This window comes from Microcebus murinus, chromosome 10 (assembly GCF_040939455.1).
Source record: "Microcebus murinus isolate Inina chromosome 10, M.murinus_Inina_mat1.0, whole genome shotgun sequence".
Taxonomy (NCBI): domain Eukaryota; kingdom Metazoa; phylum Chordata; class Mammalia; order Primates; family Cheirogaleidae; genus Microcebus; species Microcebus murinus.
Window position 1 is genome coordinate 81,150,392 of NC_134113.1, and position 22,618 is coordinate 81,173,009.

The window sequence follows — 22,618 nt, forward strand, 5'->3', positions numbered from 1 at the left end:
GCCTATTTTCTAGTTTTCAAGAACAGAAAAAAAATTTTTAAAGTTGGCAATTCCAGAAAAATGATCAAGCATATATAAGTCATTATTCTTTAGAGACATATATATTGTCTCTATATTCTTTAGAGACATATATATTGTCTCAACATAATATAATGAATTAAATAATAAACAACTTAAAAAAACAAAGATATGTTAACAGAATTAATAGAAACCTAATAAGCAAGAACTCTGAAAATATGCACAATTAAGTAATAAGCAACTGGCAATAAGAAAATGTACAACATTTCAATTCAAACATTACTTTAAAAAATTAAGGGGAAACCTTGACTCTGCAGCAAGTTAATCCCAATGCCTGTCATAATCCTTTCTACTGCAAAAAGTCAGCAATGAGAACTACAGATTTAAAGGAATTTCTTTTTCTCTTTAGGAAACAAAATAAAATCCTAACTAAAGAAAGTTTCTAAGTTAACCGAATAGTTGTTCAAAGAATATTGCCTTTTCTTTCTTTTCCGTAGAACTTATGGAACTTAATATTCTTATTTTTCAGAAGAAAAAAAATTTGGTTAAATGTACCTGAAAATGGCAGGGTTGCAGACATGCTTTGGATCCAATGCTTCTCCTTGTATAAACTCATAGCACAGTCCATTATTGAAGGTACAGTAGAGTTGTGGTGCACAGCCATGAGCCTGCAACACTCGAAAACTCTTTACTTCCTCATCTCGATCGACTAACAACTCAGTCTTATTGCCATAAATTCTCACCAGGACTACATCCTCCATGGTATTACCCACATAACAGCCAATAAGTTTATTTGTGATTCCATCTGTGAAGAGCTGCCAGAAAAAGAAAGAAATGGGGGGAAAAGCAATTATATATTTTTAAGGAATGGGAGAGAATTTAAAAATAATGAGTTAAATACTAATTAAAAGAAAATACCTGCTTCTTAACATAAAAGAACCTTTGGATACCATTTTGTCTAACATGTCTAAAACTTTAATTCTAGATTTAAACAAAAAGGAATGCTAAAAAAGGAATATTTAACATGTTGCCCTTAATTACTGTAACATCATGATCCCAAAGTATTAATTATTCACTGTCTTCATTATGTCTAAATAACTTTTTTGATACCTGTTACATCTCACAGTCTGTCTTATACTGCAGTCATTGCATGTGTGTGTGTGTGTATGTATACACAGATGTCTATCCTATGTCTATATGTGTGTGTATACACACAGATAATCTCTCTCATGTCCAAAAGACTGATAAATCTCTAAGGATAGGAACATTGCCCTCTTTTCAGTATGATACATTACATATAAAAGTCCTTAATAATGTTCACAGGTTTAAATATACAAATATAATCTATCATAATTTACATTATGATAAATCCCCAATTTATAAAAAACTCAATTTTAAATATTAGCTTTAAAGATTATTTAACATGCATTAAGCACTGTGTTAAGCACTCAAGGCATAATAATTTAAACTTGATTCTATGTCTAAAAAAAGGAAGTGCAACCTTAAATAGAGGAAGATAAAAAGTAGCTATTTCCATGGTATTTTCTAAATGGGACTTTTGGGACTTTTCAAGAGCATTCAGTCAAGTACTTCAAATACTTTTTTAGATCTCAGCTCAGAAGGTATATTTAAAAAGCAAACGGGTGATTAGCAATACTAGTTCTCAAAGTCTATTCAAAAATTGTACTTGTATTTTCTCCATACTACTTTGACACTAAAACTAACTCTATTTACCCAATTATAATTCAGAGTTTTTAGAGGCTCTCAAGTGGGATAAAGGAAGAAAAGAAAAAGTGAAAGCAAGAGTTAAGAACATTTTTTTCAAGACAACTGGGTAAGAACAAGAAAGGACACAAGATAAGTTTTAAAGCGATGTATGTACATTTAACAAATGCCTGAGGAAAAAAGTAAACATTTCTATTTTAACTGGATTCTTGTGACAATAAATGATACAAGAAAAGCTTTAGATCTTCACATGAAGATTTGGAAGAAAGTATTCACAAAAATGAATATGTACCCAACAAGTGTTTATATAATGGTTTTTATTATTAAATATATACAGAGCTTAGCTATTAACCTGTTATCAGTTCACCTAATGCAGGCAAAACTGCATAAGCTAATGTAAAGAGAGTTGTTTTGAATATATATGTTTTTTAGGTATGCATAGACATACAAGCATTGCTTTCCACCTAGATTTCAAAAAGACTATATATGAAAGAAGACATTGCCAAGAAGTGTATGTACTTAAACTAAATGCTAATCATCATTTTATTAAACTCTGTGTTGAAAAGCATGTCATTTCTTATTGCAATGCCATATCAACTCATAAATGCTATTCTGTAACTTCTTCACATGTCATATATAGATATACTGATTCAATTACTATAATAAAGATGGAGAAACTACTTAACATTCTGAAATGCTTATAATGAATGACACTTTCGACTCCTCAAATTCCGGAAATCAGCATGTCCATTTTCTCTACCTTCACAGCAAATAGTAGGTACTTAAACATTACGACCCATATATTAATCTCTTCTTTATATAGCTTATAAAAAGTGTATTCTTTCATTATTGCCTATAACAATAAATTCCTAACTGAACATGCTACATGGTACATTTATGTGTACTTACAAAAACAAATATATAAAGATACAAGCACTTAGATGGCTAGAGAAAGATTACTGTATATGGGTTACTGACCACTACATAAACATTTATAAAGATAACACAAGGTCACAACTCCAATGACCCTAACCGTTAACTTTCTGAATAGTACAATAACCTCATACTTGGTAATGAAATGACAGTAAAATAAATCTCTAAAATAAAAAAAGAAATATATGAATACTATAACTCTATATTTATAAAAATATTTTATGTACAAATAAGGATTAAAATGTCTACAAAGTTATTTAATAAAATACTATGCAGTTTAAATCTTGTTTCTTATTTTCTTATTTCTCCATAAGTAGTTTAAACTTTTTTCTTCTGGCTTATGTATGTTCCTTCACTTGTTTTCTTCTGCAATGAACCTTGTTTACTTGTGAAAAAACTAGTGAGAAAGAGAAATACAGTCCAACAGGTAGGCACTGACCTGGCACTCACAGCTAGGCCCTGAACATAGGCTGTACAGAAGCAGAACATAAAACAATTTCACAGAACATCACCATCAAACAGATGAGGCCACTTGTGACCATAAAAGATCAAGACAAAGACAAAAATCACTCTGTAATCATGTTTAAATGCAGATAAAACTATAAACTTTGTCCAAACCACAAAATTACCAAACATCCCCAAACATCCCCCTATCCTGGCTAATATGAGTGACTGCTACTGCTTCTCCAGTCACAGCTTTGACCCTACTTCATTCCTCCAGCTTTCTAGGTAAGACTAAGATACAAGTCATAGACTTGTCCCATTTCCTTCCTGACAACACCGAATCCAGAGGAAAACCCTGCTACCTTGAACCCTCCTCCAAATCACCAGACAAATCATCCCTTGCTGTGATAAAACTTGCTGAGCTATAGATGTGTTTGTTTTGGTCTCTAGCTAAAGAACAATGACTTCAGTTTAAAGATGCATGGATAATGCTTCCTACCCTAGAATGGTCTCCCACCTCATACATATACCACAAGTAACTCAATGTGCTGAGCCATCCAAAATATACTATTAAAACATATTAGACATAATCTAGATATGTATGCTATACTAAATATATACTTAAAATATAAAATTCTACCTCAGTCAAGGTGGGATAAAATGTAAATCTTATGGCATTCCTTTTAAGGGGGTTTATGCTGCAGTTTGTCAAGTATTTCAGATAGTATTTTAGAGGATGAGCTACAGAACCAGACTACTTGAGTTTTCAATCCCAGTTATGCTACCCACAAACTGGGCAACTTTAAGGCAAGTCCATTAACCTCTATGTGCCTCAATCTTCTCATATATAAGATTAGTATATTAGAATCAACATTGTAGCCTTGTTATGAAGATAATGAGTTGTACATAAAAACACTTAAAATAGTGCTTAAAACAAAATAAGCTCTATATATTTAAATTTTAACACCAAACAGCAAAATAATTCATGATGAAATCATAAGACTAAAAAGAAGACAAAATCCATGTTAAAACAATATTTAAAAACAACAGTTCCACTATAGATGCAAGAAAAATGTTCTTGCACTTTCTGTCTGCCTGATCATGGCAGCCAAGATTGAATAGAGGAATATAGGAAAAACACATGGAGAATTTTCACAACTCAGGAATAGCCTTGTAAATAGTGAAGAACCTGTTTTACCCCAAAGAACCTAAAATCGAAGTTTACTTTAGAAGTGTTGGGAAATGTCCCTTGCCACCCTCACCTGGTTGGTTACACTTGTAAAAGCTTAAAGGTTACAACTAATGAAAAGCCAGTGACTTCTGGGACCATTTGGACATGAAATCCAGTGATTTAGCTATCTGGACTTTGCCCTGGTGACTTTAAAGTCCATAATGTCCAAAACCTAAGGCAGATACTAATCAGGTTATTAGTGTCCCCTGGTGACTGGAGAAAGCAAATTCAAATACGTGTTGGAAACCCTAAACTTGACAGTTTTAAGTCTTGATTGCTGATGTTAAAATGTAGGAAGAAGAGCCAGTCTCTGATCTAGAAGGCCAGTTGCCCTCTGAAACATACTAACACGAATTTTCGGGCAGTGGTCAGTGCTGTGGAAACCAGGATAACCTGGTAAGTGGGAGAAAGTCTTGAGGTAACATCTAAGCTGAAATCTAGTTGGGGAGCTAGCTTAGCTCCAGAGTCTGAAAGGGCATATAAAAATAGCAATGTGAAGGATGGGGGGAAGGGGGGCCTGGTGTGACCTGGTCCCCCTCCCCCAACTTCTTTTGAAATTTTTCAGATCTATAGTAGAGTCCCTACTTCCTGGCAATGTTCTTTATAACTGCATTCCCCCAACATCCAGATCCAATCAAGGTTGATACACTGCATTTTATTATGTCTAGTTTTGAATAAGGAAGTGATCAACCCCAGCTTTCATGAAGTTTTATGATTCTAGGTAGTTATCTTTTAGGCGGCCACTTATTTTCTGTCTTTTTCTGGTTTTTCCTAGAGTTAGGTTAAGGCATTCTGGGCAAAAATAATAGGTAATGTATACTTCTGTACACATCAGAGGCAAATGACATTTTGTCTCATTGATTCTAAGTTTGACACAGGTATGTTTCTAGTGGCCTTGGGCTTTGTTATATACATGGAGAACAAATGAATTAAGGAAGAGGACTAATGTCTAGGAAGGGCTTCTCGATGTGACATTTGAATGCAGATTTGAAGGTGTGGAAGTAGTGTGGGTATCAGGACAGATTGTTCCAGACCAAGGGAACAGCAGATGCAGTCAAGTGTGTTTGACGTGTTCTGGGAACAATGTCGCCACTGTGCTGACCCAAGAAGGCAAAAGGGAAGAGTTGAGGTAGAGAAGTTTGAGTGCACACGGGAAGAGGACCAAATCACACAGGAAACTATAGGAGGACTTTACGCAGAAGAGTTAGTTATGTTATCTGACAACTTTTCAAAGGATCACTTTAGCTGCTGGGTAGCAGGGTAAAAGTATATAAAGTATGTAAGCAAGGTGGTAGTGGATTAGTCTATGGTGGTAGTAGAAGTGGTGAAATGAAGGTAGAGACATCACAATATGCCAATGAGTTGAATAACAAGTGAGGATAAATATAAGGTTGATGACAAGAACTTTAGCCTTCATATGGTATTCATATGGACTTAAATCTCATATGGAGTTGAATCCACTGAGATAGAAAGACTATGAAGACTGGAAATCAAGAGTTTGGTTTTGAGGCCAGTAGCAGTGGCTCATGCTTGTAAACCTAGCACTTTGGGAGACCAAGAAGGGAGGATCTTTGTTTCGGATGGATTAAAAAAAAACACAATAATTCCAATATGTTTCTCTAAAAGAGAAATATCTTAAATCCAGATAGTAAAATGTTGAATTTCACCGATTCTGGGCAAATTCTCTTTTCACACCTAAGAAAAGTAAAAAGCCTTCAATTTAGTCAAAAATGCCATTCAACATTCTCAAGTTAGTACTACCCTGTATGTGTATTGGGTTTTTAATGACTAATTATATTCTGTTAAACTTTAATCCCTAAAATGCATACAACTAAAGTTAGTGAATTTAGCTCCTAATCATTTCTAATCTTTTTAAATATTAACAGCTTTTAAATACTAGGTAAATAAATAATAGATTCTAAATTTGTTTTCTCCTTTACCTCATCACATGGTTTTAAAAAACAACACATATAAGTTAAAAATAGGATTTAAACTCACCCTTTAACAAATTCCAACAATCGAAGATTTCTTTAAAATTGTTTTCATTGTTTAATATTAATGATATCACTCTACTCCAAAAATTGGCAATTAAACATTTATCCTGCATTTTCTATGAACTATATTTTATAATATCCAAACACCCCTAATTAATGAGAAAAAGTTATCTACAAAAGAATTCCAACTGATGAATGTGGAAGAAACAACAGAACGAGAAAATCAATATATCACAACCCCCAATAAAACAACTACTCTGGCAACAATTTTCAATGAATAAAACCATTAGATGAAAGATTGATGGGGAATTTTATAATGGTAGAAGTCACCTGTGACCGCATGAACTCACGACCAGACATGTCATGCATCTCCTGATGTGAGATATACAATGCCAACCATGACTTGGAATCTAATCAAGCTTCTAGATCTTTTTGTTTTTAGGAAAATATAGGGGTTCAAGAAACACTGCAAAGAAGTACAACAAAAAACATAAAATGTAAGTCTGTCTACATAAATGACTCACCAATAGTCAATGGCATGACATTCTATTAACAGTTTAAAGAGGTTTAAGAAACATAACAACCAATGCATGGACCTAGTTTGTATCCAGATTGAAGCAAAAAAGTATGAAAATATTTTTTGAGGTGACTGGAAAAAATTCAATTGTGGACTGGTTATTAAACTATACCTAGAAATTTACTGCTAATTTTGTTTGGTATGACAATAGTGTTGTGATTATTTAAGAAAATATATATATATTTTTACAAATACATACTGAAATAACTGAAAATAATGACTTGAAATATGCAATTTGCTTCAAAGTACTTCAAAGGGGTTTAAAAAAACACAAATGAAGCAAATGTGGATTCTGGATAATAGATATATGAATACTCATTTCATTTTCTGTACTTTGAGTATATTAGAAAATTGTATATATTTTTTTTTCTTTTCTTTTCTTTTTTTTCTTTTTATTTTTTTCTTTTTTAAGACAAGGTCTTGTTCTGTCACCCAGGCTACAGTGCTAGGGCATGATCATATCTCACTGCAGCTTTGAACTCATGGACTAAAGTAAGCCCCCTCTGCCTCAGCCTCCTGAGCAGGGAAACTACAGTTACAAACCACCATTCCTGGCTCATTTTTCTTAATTTTTGGGAGACAGGGTCTGGACATGTCACCCAAGCTGGTCTCAAACTCCTAGCCTCAAGTGATCCTCCCTCCTCTGCCTCCTGAGTCACTGGTATAACACACACATTATCTACTGCACCCACCAGAAAATTGTATTTTTTAACTTGCATGATACAACTAATTAAAGCATCAGTGAGGAACTTTCTAGAGCTTCTATTAGAGAATTACATAATACAATATACCACAAGTATGTAAGATTCATTTGTTAGCAGATTCCAAAACAGATTAATGATAAAACTTAAAGATAGGTTAAAAAAAGGGAAGGGTAAATTAAAAGGTCCAAGAGCTAGGAGACTGAAAAATAGATTAAGTAGTCACGTATACCACCCACTTCTAGAGGCCAACTTCTTTCTCTTTCCCTTCTCAGGCAAGTTTGTTGAAAGAGAATTTTGTATTCAGTATTTCCACTTCCAAAGTTACTATCTCTCCTTTGTAATTTTTATTTTTATCAAGCAATACTTGTGGCACATGGTTTAAAAAGTTAACTAGTACTAAAAGTTTAATAAGAAGGAACAGTAGCTCCCCCCCAAAAAACACTGCTTTTCAATTCTCATGCTATATAATTCCTTTTTTTAAAATACCATTCTTAAACTGTTTTGTAAAAAGTCTACACATTGCCTAAGGGCTTCTTATAAGACTGAGCCTTTCTATATCATCTCCTGCTACACACATGCACATGTAGGTATATTAAATGTTTTATCAATTTTCAATTACACTATTATGAATATATCCTTCCAAACCCCAACATGAAGTGTACTATAAATTTCCTTTCCCAGATGATTTGTTTCCTCTTTAACTAATAACGTTCTTATTTTCTCATTTGCTTACTATTTTATATACCTATTTGTATTCCCAATATTGGGCTGTAAAGGCCTGAAGCAATAGGAATAGGAATTCAAATGAGCAAAGCTCTGCTACCTCCCCAACATGCACAGAGACATTTGTACACACACTACACTACCATCATCTCACCTTCATCTATTTTACATATTGAACTTTGGCACAAGCTTTTATTTGAATAAAGGGTTCTAGCCCTAGGGAAAAGGTTGAAAATCATTGATCTAAATCATTTATTGGGCCACTTTCATTCCTGGCCAAGGAGGAGTGACAGGCACAGGATTTACTTTCCTACTTAAAACAACTTCCCCATCCCCCAAAAATCCCGGATGAAATAATAATTTTCAAGACACTGGGCTTTAGACAACAGAAAATAGCGATCCCCAAGAGATAGGAAACCAAAAAAAGTGAGCTCTACAACTGTCCCAGCTTAATGCCTTGAAAGAATTTTCAAGCTCCAGCACAGGCGAGGAAAGCTCAGAGGGAGCTGTGTGGACTTTCTGAGTTGACATAAAATGAGAATCAGAGGAAATCAAGACAGAATATGCAGGACAAGAGTACTGAAGCAGAAAGAGAGGCAGAGAGATACAGATACCAGAGACATGCAAATGGCCCCACTGAGTATTCAAAAGAGTACTGACTGGGACATATATGTGAGGAAACTACCTGTGAGGAAATTATCCAAAGCTGAAGAAAGCCATCCAAAAGGATTAAAGGAAAACAGAACCTAACATGCACACAGGGCTGGAAATGGTCCCTGTTTCTAACAGCCACACAGGAAAACCTCATAATTCATGGGTTAATGGATTGAGTACACAAATTGATCTTCTATCAGTAATGAGTAAAAATTAGTCAAAATGATGCACTGGTCCCACCTAATAAATCTTAAAAGCAAAATCTGAACAATTCAAACTATTTCAAATAACCACAAAACTATCCAGTGCCTAACAGAGTAAAATTCACTGTTTTATTTTATTTATTTTATACATACCTATTTGTACTTCCTATATTGAAGTATAAAATAAATAAAATTAAATACAAATATGAACATGATGATTAAAAATTATCAAAATGGTTCCACATTGCTTAAAAGGATGAAGTCCATTTCATCTCACTCCGGGGTTAAAAAAAAAAAAAAAAAGAAGAAGAAGAAAGATTTTAAAATTTTAAAAAGAAGCTTTTTTTCTTTAAAAAAAAAAAAAAAAAGCAAAGGATGAAGTCCAAGTTCATTATGGCATACAAGTTCCCTGACATCTCTCTAGCAATCCACCCAATAAACTTTTCCTTCTTTTTCTTCATCTCACTAACTTCCATAATAACTTCCTTGAAAATTGTAGCATTGGAGTTATCTCTTCTGAAACACAGTCCCTAATCTCATACAAAGCATAAATATTTCTTAGTGCCTGTTAGTATCCTATCCATAGCATTTACTAAAATGTGCTATAATTGCTTAACTATAACTTGCTACTCCATATTACACTGTGAGTTCCTCTGAGACTTGAAAAATATCAAAAGAAAACAAAGGGGCCAAATGAAAAAAAAAAAAAAATACTAAGATGGCAGAGAGAAAAACCCAACTATCTAAGTAGTTACATTAAATGTAAAAGAACTCAGTAAATAATCCAATTAAAAGACTAAGTATGAAAGAAACAACTACACTCATCCCTCAGCATCGACAGGGGGCTGGTTCCAGGACTCCAAGTACCAAAATCCACAGATCCTCGAGTCCATTATATAAAATGGTACAGCATTTTCATATAACATATGCATATTCTCCCATATAGTTTAAAACATCTCTAGATTACTTATAATACCTAATACAATTTAAATGCTATATAGTTGTTAAATTGTATTGTTTAGGAAATGACATGAAAAAAGGTCTGTACATGTTCAGAAGAGATACAACCAACCATCCATTTTTTCTTTTTTTTTTTAAATATTTTCAGTCCGCAGTTGGTTGAATCTATGGAGGCAGAACCCTCCGATACAGCCAGCCAACTGTGCTGCTTACAAGAGACATGCAACCAAAAGCTGATGTAGATGTCCTAATCGGACAAAATAGATCATAATGAAATATTCCTAGAGATAAAGGACATTTTATAATAACAAAGGGATTGATCCACCAAAAAGATACAACTCTAAATTTGTACGCATCTAATAACATAACTTCAAAATACACATAGAAAAACTGACAGAATTAAACAAACTTCATATTAATCATTAGCAACTTGAACACATCATTCAAGACCTGATTTTTTAAAAGCTGACAAAAATCATTATGTGATAAGAGATCCAAACAACAAAATTAAAAATCCAACTTAAGTGACATACCCAAAACACCCAGATCCAACAACAAAACATACCTTCTTTTTGAGGCCACAGATAAAACGTTACCAAAAGTGACTATAGGCTTGATTATAAAGCAACCCCAAATAATTATCAAAGGATCAAAATCAGCCAGAGTTATCTTCTCAAACTACAGTGGATATGAGCTAGACATCAATAGCACACACTTTACCTGATAAAAATAGTCAAGATGATAAGTTTTATGTTTTTAGCACAATTTTTTTAAATTAAAAATTCATCCAACTCATTGAAAATGAATCAAACACACCTAAATAATCTGTGAGGCAAAGAAAAAAACCACAATGAGAATCAGAAAACATTTTGAACTGAGTAATAATAAACACATATTGCCGAGCAAGTAGCACCTGTCACCTACTATCATCAGGAGAGGTCTGAGAACTTCTGTTCATTGTATCTTGGTATCATAGTCATGAAAGAAAACACAATGCACAGTCAAGCACTGTACAGAACACGCTTTATCACATAGAGTAAGGGAAAGAGCAAAATCAACTTCAGTAGTGGGCATCAGTCCCCGTGGCCAGTGGGTTCCTCCCAGCAGCTGATGCAAACAAATGGCCGGCACACACCAAATGGCCTGCAGTTGTGCTGCTGCAAAATAACCCAAGCCCTCCCCACAAAGGAAATATAGTAGTTAGGTTGGCCACATGGCATATGACACACATGCTTAAGCAGAACAAAGGAGTATACACTGAGTCTGAAACAGGAAAGGATATTGCCACGTTAGATAAAAGTCTAGCACAGGCTGTAAGGACCCTATCTCTTAGTAAGGAAGCATTCCAGGCCCAAGGCCCATTCTTACGTGGTAGGAGGGGGACTGCCTTTCCCAAGAACATATCAAAACTTATGGGTGTTTCCAGGACATGTAATAAATAAATATATTAGCAAGTTAAAAAGGCAAAAAAAAATTAGTGATCTAAGCTTCTAGCTCAAGAAGCTAGAAATATATGACTATAATGAACCCATAATAATTTAAAATAAAAAAGTTAAAAAAAAAAAGGAGCAGCTAGAAATTTAACAGCCTATTAACCTTTGAGGGAAAAAAGGATTAGAAAGGAAATAATAAAGGACAAAATCATCAATTGAACAGAAAAACTCGGGAATCAAAAATTATTCTTTGAAGAGATCAATAAAGCTGATAACTTCTGAGCACAATTTATCAACACAAATTATCAATAAAGAAAAGTACTTTGCTACAGATCCTACACAGTATTATTAAAAACTCTTCCAAAAATAGAAAAAGAAGAAACACCTCCCAACTTGGCAGCAAAACTTGTCAAAGACATTACAAGAAAGGAAAATTATAGACCAATCTCTCATGAATATAGTTGCAATATTAGCAACTGATACAATGATATATAAAAAGGAGAACATATCACAACCAAACAGGGTTTACTCCAGGAATGCAAAAGTTATTTAACATTCAATTTTTTTTAAATCAAAATTATTCATCTCAATAATAGAAAAAAGAAAAGTCACATAATCATAATGAGATGCAGAAACAACATTCAATACTCATTCAAAATGAAAATACTTACAAAACTAAGAATAAAAAGTAACTCCCTTAATCTGACAGAGTAATAACCAAAGTATACCTAGAGAAAATATACCTAACAATAAATTATTGTAAATGTTCTCCCTAAGACTGGGAACAAGACAAGGCTGCCCACTGTCACCTTTCACCTTTTATTTCAATAGTGTGCTGGAGGTCCTAGCCAGTGTACTAAGACAGACAGACAGCAAAGCAAGCAAGCAAGCAAGTATTATTTGCAGATTGTATATAGAGAAAATGCAAAGAGAAATCTCCATAAAAACCATTGGAATAAATATGTGAAAAAGTCAATATACAACAATCAATTGTATTTCTGTATACCAACAACAAATGAGAACAATTTTTAAAATGATACCCTGTACAGGAATACTCAAAAGCATCAATACCTAGGGACAAATCATATAAAACATGTAAACTCTCTACAGAAAACTTTAAACGTTTGAGAGAAGTTAAAGACCTCAATAAATGAGATATACATGTTTACGGACTTTAAGACTCAATATTGTTAAAGAATTCACTTCTCCCCAAATTTATCTATTGATGCCACAAAATACTAATCAAAATGCCATCCAGTTTCTTTTGTAGGAATTGAGAAGTTTAGTCTACAACTTATATGGCAATTTAAAAAGCCAAGAATAGTCAGGCAATCTTAAACAACAAAGCTGGAGTACTATACCATGGACTATAGTAACTATAACAGATACCAGGACCTATAGCAACAAATTAAGAGGAATCAAGACAGGGTGGTACTGTCACAGCAACAGACAAAATGATCAACAGAACAGAAAAGAATTCATAAACAGACCCACAAGGTGACACTGCAATGTTTAAAAGATGGTCTTTTCAATATGATAATCAACTGATAGCCATATGGGAAAAAAATGAATCATAATCCCCCTCCACCTCACACCATACATAACAATCAGTTCCAGATGGTTTGTCAATCAAAGCATAAAAGATGAAATAATAAAGCTTCTGGAAGAAAACACAGGGGAATATCTTCATAACTTTGGCATAGGAAAAGATCTCTTGTTCAAAACACAAAACATGCTATCCATAAAGGTAAACATTGAAAAGTTTGTCTTGATTATTTACCAAAAGACACTATTAAGGGTGAAAATGCAAACTACAAAATAGGAGAAAATGTTTATAATACATTTCTAAAAAAGGACTCATAGAATATATACAAAACAGTTACAAATCACTAACAAAAAAATTAGACAATCCAACAGAAAAAAAATCAGAAAAAGAATTGAGCAGGCATCTCAAAATAGAAGACACCCAAATAACCAACACACATAGAAAAAAAGATACACTCGTTATCAGGGGAATGCAAATTAAACTTGGAATAAGATGCCCTCCCAGAATAAGAAAAATAAAGACAAACAATACCAATTATTGGGGAAGATACAGCACAGCTGAAACTCTTATACTGCTGTTAGGAATATAAACTGAGACACTTTGGAAAACTCAAAGTATCTACTAAAGCTGGAAATATACATACCAGATAACTCAGAAAGTCTACTTCTAGGTATTTACTTAACAGATCTGGATATCCATATTTGCAAAAAGATAAATACAAGTATGTTTGTAGCAGCATAATTTGTGTTAGCCAAAAAGTAAAAACACAGACCAGGGTTGGTGAGGGAAAGAAAAGAAAAAAATTTAAATTAAATTAAAATTTTTTAAAAATAAAAATAAAGTAAAAACAATCCAAGTGTTCATAAATAATAGAAAATAAATAAACTGATTTATACAATTTATTTACAATGTATAGTCAGCTATGAGAAAGAACTATGACTATATACACATGAATAAATTTCTCAATATCTGGGCATACATCAACTCCCCCACACAAAAAACTGTACATTCCATACGATGCCATTAAAAAAAGAGGAGAAACTAATTAATTATAAGAGGGATGAATAATGACTGCAAGAGAGCACAAGAGTATTCTGGGCCAGGTGAGGTGGCTCATGCCTGTAATCCTAGCACTCTGGGAGGCCAAGGCAGGAGAATCGCTCAAGGTCAGGAGTTCAAAACCAGCCTGAGCAAGAGCGAGACCCTATCTCTACTATAAATAGAAAGAAATTAATTGGCCAACTAAAAAATATAGACAGAGAAAAGATTAGCTGGGCATGGTGGTGCATGCCTGCAGTCCAGACTACTTGGGAGGCTGAGGCAGAAGAATAGCTTGAGCCCAGGAGTTGCTGTGAGCTAGGTTGATGCCATGGCACTCTAGCCTGAGTAACACAGTGAGATTCTGTCTCAAAAAAAATAAAAAATAAAATAAAATAAAAAAGAATATTCTGGGGTGCTAGTCATGATGTATTTTCTGATTTGGATACCTGTTAAGTGGGTGTGGCCACTTCGTAGGAAAATTCATCAGGTTCTACACTTATGATTCGTGTACTTTTGATTATGTATGTCACACATCAACAAACTTATTTTTTTTAAAGTATTAATTTGATATTCATATCACAAACAATATACTTCTACTTAAATCTTTTCAATAACTTCCACTTTCAGTAACCCTAGAGAAAATTTCCCAAAGCTACTTGGTTTTTAAAACTGAAAAGAAATACTGTGGAACTTTGGCTTTAATTTCTATATTACTATTTTAAAGAGGGGATATATATATAAAACAAAATAAAATTTCTCAGTCTATTAATGCATTCTCAACAGAGACAATAATCACTGCCAAAGGGGCAAAATTTCATTATTGAGGGGCAAAAAAGATCTTAGATATTTCAATAGTTTGTAGCTCTCCAAAGCTACTACCTGATAAAATCTTATTCTTTAGTATTTAATTTGTCCTGTTCGATAGAAATTAGCTAATTTTAATTAAATTTAAATATTTTTCTTAGAGATTAGAAAAGAGAGTTGAAAATGGCCTAGAATGTAGAAAATATTTACTAAATGTTTGTTTATGTACAGACTGATAAAAAATACTTTGTAAATTACCAGTTTGTAGGATAAGGAAACCATGGCCTAAATAAGATCTCATCTTTATCCAAAGTCACACAGTAGTAAGACAGGTTAAAAACCTGGAGTCTTTACTCTTAATCTGTTTCAGGGGTATCAAGACCATCTTCAAATTTATGGATCACTAAAACAATCCTAGACTCATTATAATATGGCTAAAGCATTATCTGAGGAAAAGAATAAGGAAGGGGCAGTGGATGATAAATCCCTGATGCCTAAGTAGGTTGCCAAATCACCCATGGTATGAAACAGCAGGCATGCTGCCATCTGTTAACAAGACATAAAAGTGACTGAAACTTAGAAATGATAGAGCCAACCCCAGAACAGTTGGGTCACTATACACACAATAAAGTGCAAAATAATGAGAAAAGTAATCCACGATTCCCTGGCTACTGTTAGCCATACTGCCCAAAGGAAAAGACAGTACTGGGGTGGATCCTGATGTTATACTGACCCAGACCCTAGATTCCAGATGGTCCAATCCAACCTCTGGCTCCTAACCCTAGAATCATCCTAAAAGAGACAGATCATGCTGGAAGACCAGACAGTTCCCTGTTCACCAAGATAATTCAGGTACAGGCAAACACAATCAGGAAACTATTGAAACCAGGAGATAAAAGTGTAAAGGAGTTATCTCATTTCTTCAATGAATACAATGATTTTGTGGAACATTCTGGGGAATCAGTATTTTGTGGATCAAAAGGTTCCCTTAGGAAACTTTATTAAGATGGATCATAAGAATAGTTAAGTAAGAAGCAGTCTCCATGGTTTGAAGATAATGGCATGTGTGGGCTAATGTAGGACCCACGGTTCACTATTGAACAGTCCTGAATGGCTGTGACTAACCCCAACAGACAGCAACCTAATCCCAACAGGACTGCCAGCCCGATGGAATGAATAAAATTTGCCGGCTATACTAATCCAGGTGCTGATGTGAAGATATTTTGTAGTCCACTATTAATACAATCAGTTGACTTTAAAGAGATCATTTTCTATAATGTGGGTGGGCCTCAATGAATCAGTTGAAGGACTGTAAAAACAAAGCAAAAGCAGTTTTCCTAGAGAATAAATTCTGCTCCAAGACTACAATATCAACTCCTGCCTCAGAGTTTCCATCCTACTAGCTGTCCTACAAATTTCAATCTTGCGGACACCACAATCACATGAGCCAATTTCATATATAAACACACACACACATACACACACATGTGTATATGTGCATACATGATTTTGTTTCTCTAGAGAACCCTGACACACAGTTTGTAACCTTTAAATTCCACTAAGAATCTGCCTATGGATATACTTAAAAAATTTATCCACAATGTATGTACAAATGTGATCCACTGTAATACTGTTTATTTAATAGCCAAAAAATAGAAACAACTTCAATGATATTTTTAAAAATTAGATTTATATTGCCTTGAGAGAATATTTAAGATATATTATTTAAAAAGCAAGATATAGGCCGAGCACAGTGGCTCACGCCTGTAATCCTAGCACTCTAGGAACCTGAGGCAGGCGGATTGCTCAAGGTAAGGAGTTCAAAACCAGCCTGAGCAAGAGCGAAACCCCGTCTCTACTATAAATAGAAAGAAAATAATTGGCCAACTAATATATATATAGAAAAAATTAGCCAGGCATGGTGGCGCATGCCTGTAGTGTAGTCCCAGCTACTTGGGAGGCTGAAGCAGAAGGATAGCTTGAGCCCAGGAGTTTGAGGTTGCTGTGAACTAGGCTGACGCCACGGCACTCTCGCCAGGGCAACAGAGTGAGACTCTGTCTCAAAAAAATGAAATGAAATGAAATGAAATGAAATGAAATGAAATGAAATGAAATGAAATGAAATGAAATGAAATGAAATAAAATATATAGGAGGATATGCATTGGTTATATACAAATACTATGCCATTTTATATCAGGGACTAGAGCATCCTCAGATTTTGCTGTCAGCAAGGTCCTGGAACAAATCTGAGGATACCAAGAAACAACTGTATTTTATTAATGGCATATATAATTTGTATTTTTAAAACAAATTAAAAGGTTTAGTTAGAGTATGGGCCTAATTTTCTTCTTTATAATCCTTAGAATTTAAAATCTGATGTCATTTTAAAATAATTAAATCACATGATGTTTAATATGATTATCAAATATGTTTGTGGCTATCAAAAATTATAGTCAATACCATATAAACATGGAAAAATGTTTATGAAAGGCTAATAAAAAAGGAATACAAAATTGTACATAAGAGCCGGGCGTGGTGGCTCATGCCTGTAATCCTAGCACGCTGAGAGGCCTAGGCAAGCGGATCGTTTGAGCTCAGGAGGTCAAGATCAGCCTGAGCAAGACCAAGACCCCGTCTCTACTAAAAATAGAAAGAAATTAGCTGGACAACTAAAAATATATAGAAAATATTAGCTGGGCATGGTGGCGCATGCCTGTAGTCCCAGCTACTCAGGAGGCTGACGCAGGATTGCTTGGGTACAGGAGTTTGAGATTGCTGTGAGCTAGGATGATGCCACAGCACTCTAGCCCAGGCAAAAGAGACTGTCTCAAAAAATAAAAAAAAATAAATAAATAAAATTGTACATAGGATTGCAACCATGTAAAATATGTTTAGGAGAAGTAGAAGGTAATTAACAAAAATAAAACAGTTGTGAATAGAATAGAATATGAATGATGGGAAATGGGTATTTTCTATTCAAAGTTTCAATATTGTGGCTAGGTACTATGGCTCATGCCTATAATCCTAGTACTTTAGGAGGCTGAGGTAGGAGGATCATTTGAGACCAAAAGTTCAAGACCAGCCTGGGCAATATAGTGAGACCCCATCTCACATTTTGTCCCTTATTTCCATCTACAAAAAATTTTTAAAAATTAGCCAGGTGTGGTAGCATGCGCCTCACATCCCAACTATCTGGGAGACTGAGGCAGGAGGATTGCTTGAGTCCAAGAGCTCGAAGCTGCAGTGAGCTTTGACTGCACCACTGCACTCCAGCCTGGACAAAAGAGTGAGACCCTGTCTCTAAAATAAAATTTAAAAATAAGTTTCAATATTGTGATATATCTTTTTAGTAAACTATTTTGTGTTTATGTAGTCTTTTGTAAAAAGACATTCATGCCTTTAGCATATTATTTTCTCAGAGTATGTATTTTTCAAAAAGGATTAATTCTAAACATTCTATTTTAATTAGAAAACTTAAATCTGCTATTGTGATTACCACTAGGGGGAGGGAAAGGTTAGGACTAGAAAAGGGAAAACATACTCTAGATTGCTGGAGATATTTTCTTTCTCTGGGCGGGGGTTATACAAGTATATGTTTTATAACAATTTATGTTATGTTTATCTTTTTAAAAATAGAAAAGAAAATTACTTATTAAATTAAAACACCAAAAGAGACACACTTAAAAGAGCAACTGTATAGACCTGGTTTTTGATTCTTTATTTAAAACAAATAATATAAAATATTAAATATCAATATTAAAATAAAAGGGGCTGTGTTATTTTTAATAGACTATTCAGGTAACTACCTCTAACACAGTTAGAAAGAGGAAGGAAAACTGCTGTGTAGCTATACAACCTGACACGAGATTAGTTTCCAAGATAGTGTATGTGTGCTTAAAAAATAAATTGAAGAAATTTCAAAAACAAGCATCCAAAAACATGTAGAAACTTGTAGTACAGTAGAAAGTATACTTTTAAAATGTTCCTGTATAATTTTTACATGTGAACAAAATATGAATGTTCATTCCAAAAACACTATACTGTTATAATTTTTTTATGTGTTTTCCCCATCAGGGAATTTCAAAGAGCAGATATTTGGTTTTTGACTCAGGTATCCAATATATGGTAGATGCTCAGCAGCAATAATAATTACCATGAGAGATAGAATTTATTTCATCCTCACAATAACCCTTTAGGGTAGGAACTATTATTGAATTCATTTTACAGCTGAGGATACTGAGTCTTAGGAAGGTTAAGTAACTTGACTAGGGTAACAAAACTAGTAAAGTACAGAGCCTGGACTCAAACCCAGCACTGTGCTCATGCTTCATGCTCTTGAGCACTATAATACATTGTTACTGAAAAACTAAGTTTATGTAAGGTACCATATAGCAAGCAATCTCATTGAGACCCTATAATAAGAATAGATACATTTGTTTTATAATATTACATAATACCTATGGATTTACTACCCTACCTATCAAGCCTTTGCCATTACCTACTACAGGTCCTAAGTTATTGAAAAATTCACACAGTGACAAGTTAATGAGAAAAATAACATTGCTCAACACTGCAAACAGAAAGACCCTGAGATAATGTACTAGAATATTCCAAACATCAGCTCTTTTAGAAGGAAAAACAATTTTAAGAGTCTCTTGAGAATTATTGTTGGACCTGAGATCTGACTTGATTCCTTATTCCTTTATAAAATGACTATCCAAAGAAATGTAGTTAAATAAAAAATCCCAATCTTCAAATAAACTAGGAAGAGAGTTGTTACACGACCGAGGTCACTATCTTAAAGGAAAACTGAAACAATCCCTTTTTTCTAAAATAGTGTCACTTATGGAAAAAGTAATTCAAATTGTGTTCAAAGGAACTTAAACCCAAATCTTTTTATTAGCCAAAGCTTTTATTTTTAAGAAATTAATTTTAGACTGAAATGGGTTTTCTGTCTTAATCATAATATACAAACATAACCTTTTCTTGGTCAAAGAGCAATAATTCATAAGATAGGTTCTGCCATTTACAAACCACAAATTCAGTTTCATTAACTATAAAAATTCACTAACAGTACTTGTCTACATCTACCTCACAGGATAGTTGGGAGAATATATGTGAGAGTGCTTTATAAACAGTAACGTATTATGAAATACAAAGTACTGTGGCTGGTATTGTTGTTTTAAATCTACTAAATAATATAACCCAAAAAACTCACTACTCTTTTTATACTTTTTCCTTTTAATCTTATAAGGACAGGAACCCTATTCAAGTTGAGATATATTATTCCAAGTGCCCATAAGTTTTGAGCAAAGACTGGGCCCTCTATCATTTTGACTGTATCAAAGTCTTTTTTGCTTGTTTCTGGATTTTCCAATATGTTCCGGATAGCTCAGCTTGCAGGAATAATCACCAGGTAAGATAAGCATTACTATAGTAAGCTTCTAAAGTATATTTAAAACATACTTTAAACACATAAAAGTATTAGGAAAAAAATCTTTGAAAAAAACAAGCTATATTACTGATACCCAGCTGTCCTAAAATCACATTATAATCTGTTGACTATATGATACATACTTCCCCTTCTGAAATGTGATGTATGATTTTTATCTTTAAACTTTAAAGGAACTAAAATAAAATCTCAAAAGAAAATATTCCCATTGAGATTTATGAAAGAAATCCTAAAGCATCACAAAAATGGAGTCTGTAATAACCTAGAATGTGAGGATTCAGATCTATCGCGTTTAGAAATGAACCACCATCATCAGTTCAGCTTCGTAGATGCCCCAGCTTCTGGACCAAAAGCTTTGTTTGCACGTGGAGGGAATGTATTTCTAACTAATCATGATCCTTAGGGCAAAGTTAAATGGTAGCATTTACCTTCACTTACAAGTAAGTGTATTAGAAGTTTGGATTATAAACCCAAACATCTTAAAGTTAAAAGTTGCTACATAGAAGATTCAATCCCAAATAGTTACTTTCCAACAATCAAAAACAGTTCGATGCCACTACATTTTGTCCTTTTTACCTATATCCTGGCTTTACTTCACTGAGTTTCACCTAAAAAAGAGATAGTACCTACCTAATATGGTTGTTTGGGTGACTAAATGATAAAAAAAAAAAAAATACAGATCACCTAACACCACAGCTTGGCATATACTACCCCACGGTGGCTATTTCACAGACAAATACATCAAAGGAAATTTCAGTCCTTAAAGCTTCAAATTTTAAAGTCACTGCTTAAAAAGTAACATGATTTGCCAGCACTAGAGTTTACCAGTAAGTAGCACTGTCTTTAATTAATATGTTTAATGTATAATTGATGCCAAAAAACAAATTATTTTAATAAATTTTAGAACCTTCTATAATAAACTACAAATGAATTAATAAACAAGTACTGAGTTTTAACTTGGAAGACATTTCCTTTATTAAAGAAAATATATCAATTTTTTGGCTGGGCACGGTGGCTCACACCCGTAATCCTAGCATGTTCGGAGGCCGAGGTGGGCAGATTGTTCAATGTCAGGAGTTCGAAACCAGCCTAAGCAAGAGTGAGACCCCCGTCTCTACTAAAAATAGAAAAGAAATTAATTGGCCAACTAAAAATATATAGAAAAAATTAGCTGGGCATGGTGGCACATGCCTGTAGTCCCAGCTACTCAGGAGGCTGACGCAGAAAGATTGCTTGAGCCCAGGAGTTTGAGATTGCTGTGAGCTAGGCTGATGTCACAGCACTCTAGCCCAAGCAACAGAGTGAGACTCTGTCTCAAAAAAATTAAAAAGTTATAAAAAAGGAAATATATCAATTTTTTAAATTATGCATGAAGATCATTTTGGATTCACTATTTCCTATACACTTAGCTAATACTTCCTTAGCATTTTTTTTTGCATGAAATTTTTTGTCTAAAAACTTTCTTTTCCAAAATATATGGGTCCTTTTAATCTGCTCAAAACTCTTCTAAGCAATAAAAACTGAAACTAATACTCATGAAAACCCCAGTGTCAGGAACTTTTCTGGGCTCTAGGCACTGTTCATGTTTTATTCATCTCTGTATAGGTGGCTAGCTAGGTTAGCAAAGAATTTAGCAAAGAATTAAATAGATAAACATTGCTAATTAAATTAGTCATCAATGAGGCAGATGATTAGGCTAATTCAAATTAATGTTCTTACATCATTGCTCATATTTGAAACAAATCTCAAATATCCAGCCCTTTAAAAGTACTGACTTTGTTTTTTGTTTGCAAGGGAAAAGGAGAAAAGGAGGTTCGTTTTCCCATATAGTTCCTGAAACTATATACTGCAAAACCTAACAACAAATTAGTATTCAAAACGTCACATACATGAAATCATAACTTCCAAGTTTTTAGAAAACTCTTAGACTCTCAGGGATTTTTCTACCAATTTTTTGTCTATCTATGAATACAGTGGCTCAAGAAAAAGAAATATTCACAAGCCACTGCTCATTCTAACATCGGATATTAATTTTACTAAGACGACTATAACAATTCAGAAATTATCGATTCAAATAAAACAATGTGTGTAGTGCTAAGAACCCGATCATAGCAATGCATGGTCATGGTCATTACTTTGGAATACAGTATTCTGGCCAATCCGAGAATCAGGGAA

At 33.8% G+C, this 22,618-nt stretch overlaps 1 protein-coding gene across 1 annotated transcript in view; it reads right to left on the bottom strand.

Moving 5' to 3' along the window:
• Window positions 1-22,618, bottom strand: part of ETNK1 (ethanolamine kinase 1) — a 71,864-nt gene that overhangs the window by 48,340 nt on the left and 906 nt on the right. Inside the window, exon 2 of the mRNA XM_012785471.3 lies at window positions 574-833. Coding sequence (XP_012640925.2) covers window positions 574-833 — 260 coding nt within the window. The remainder of the gene's footprint in view (window positions 1-573; window positions 834-22,618) is intronic.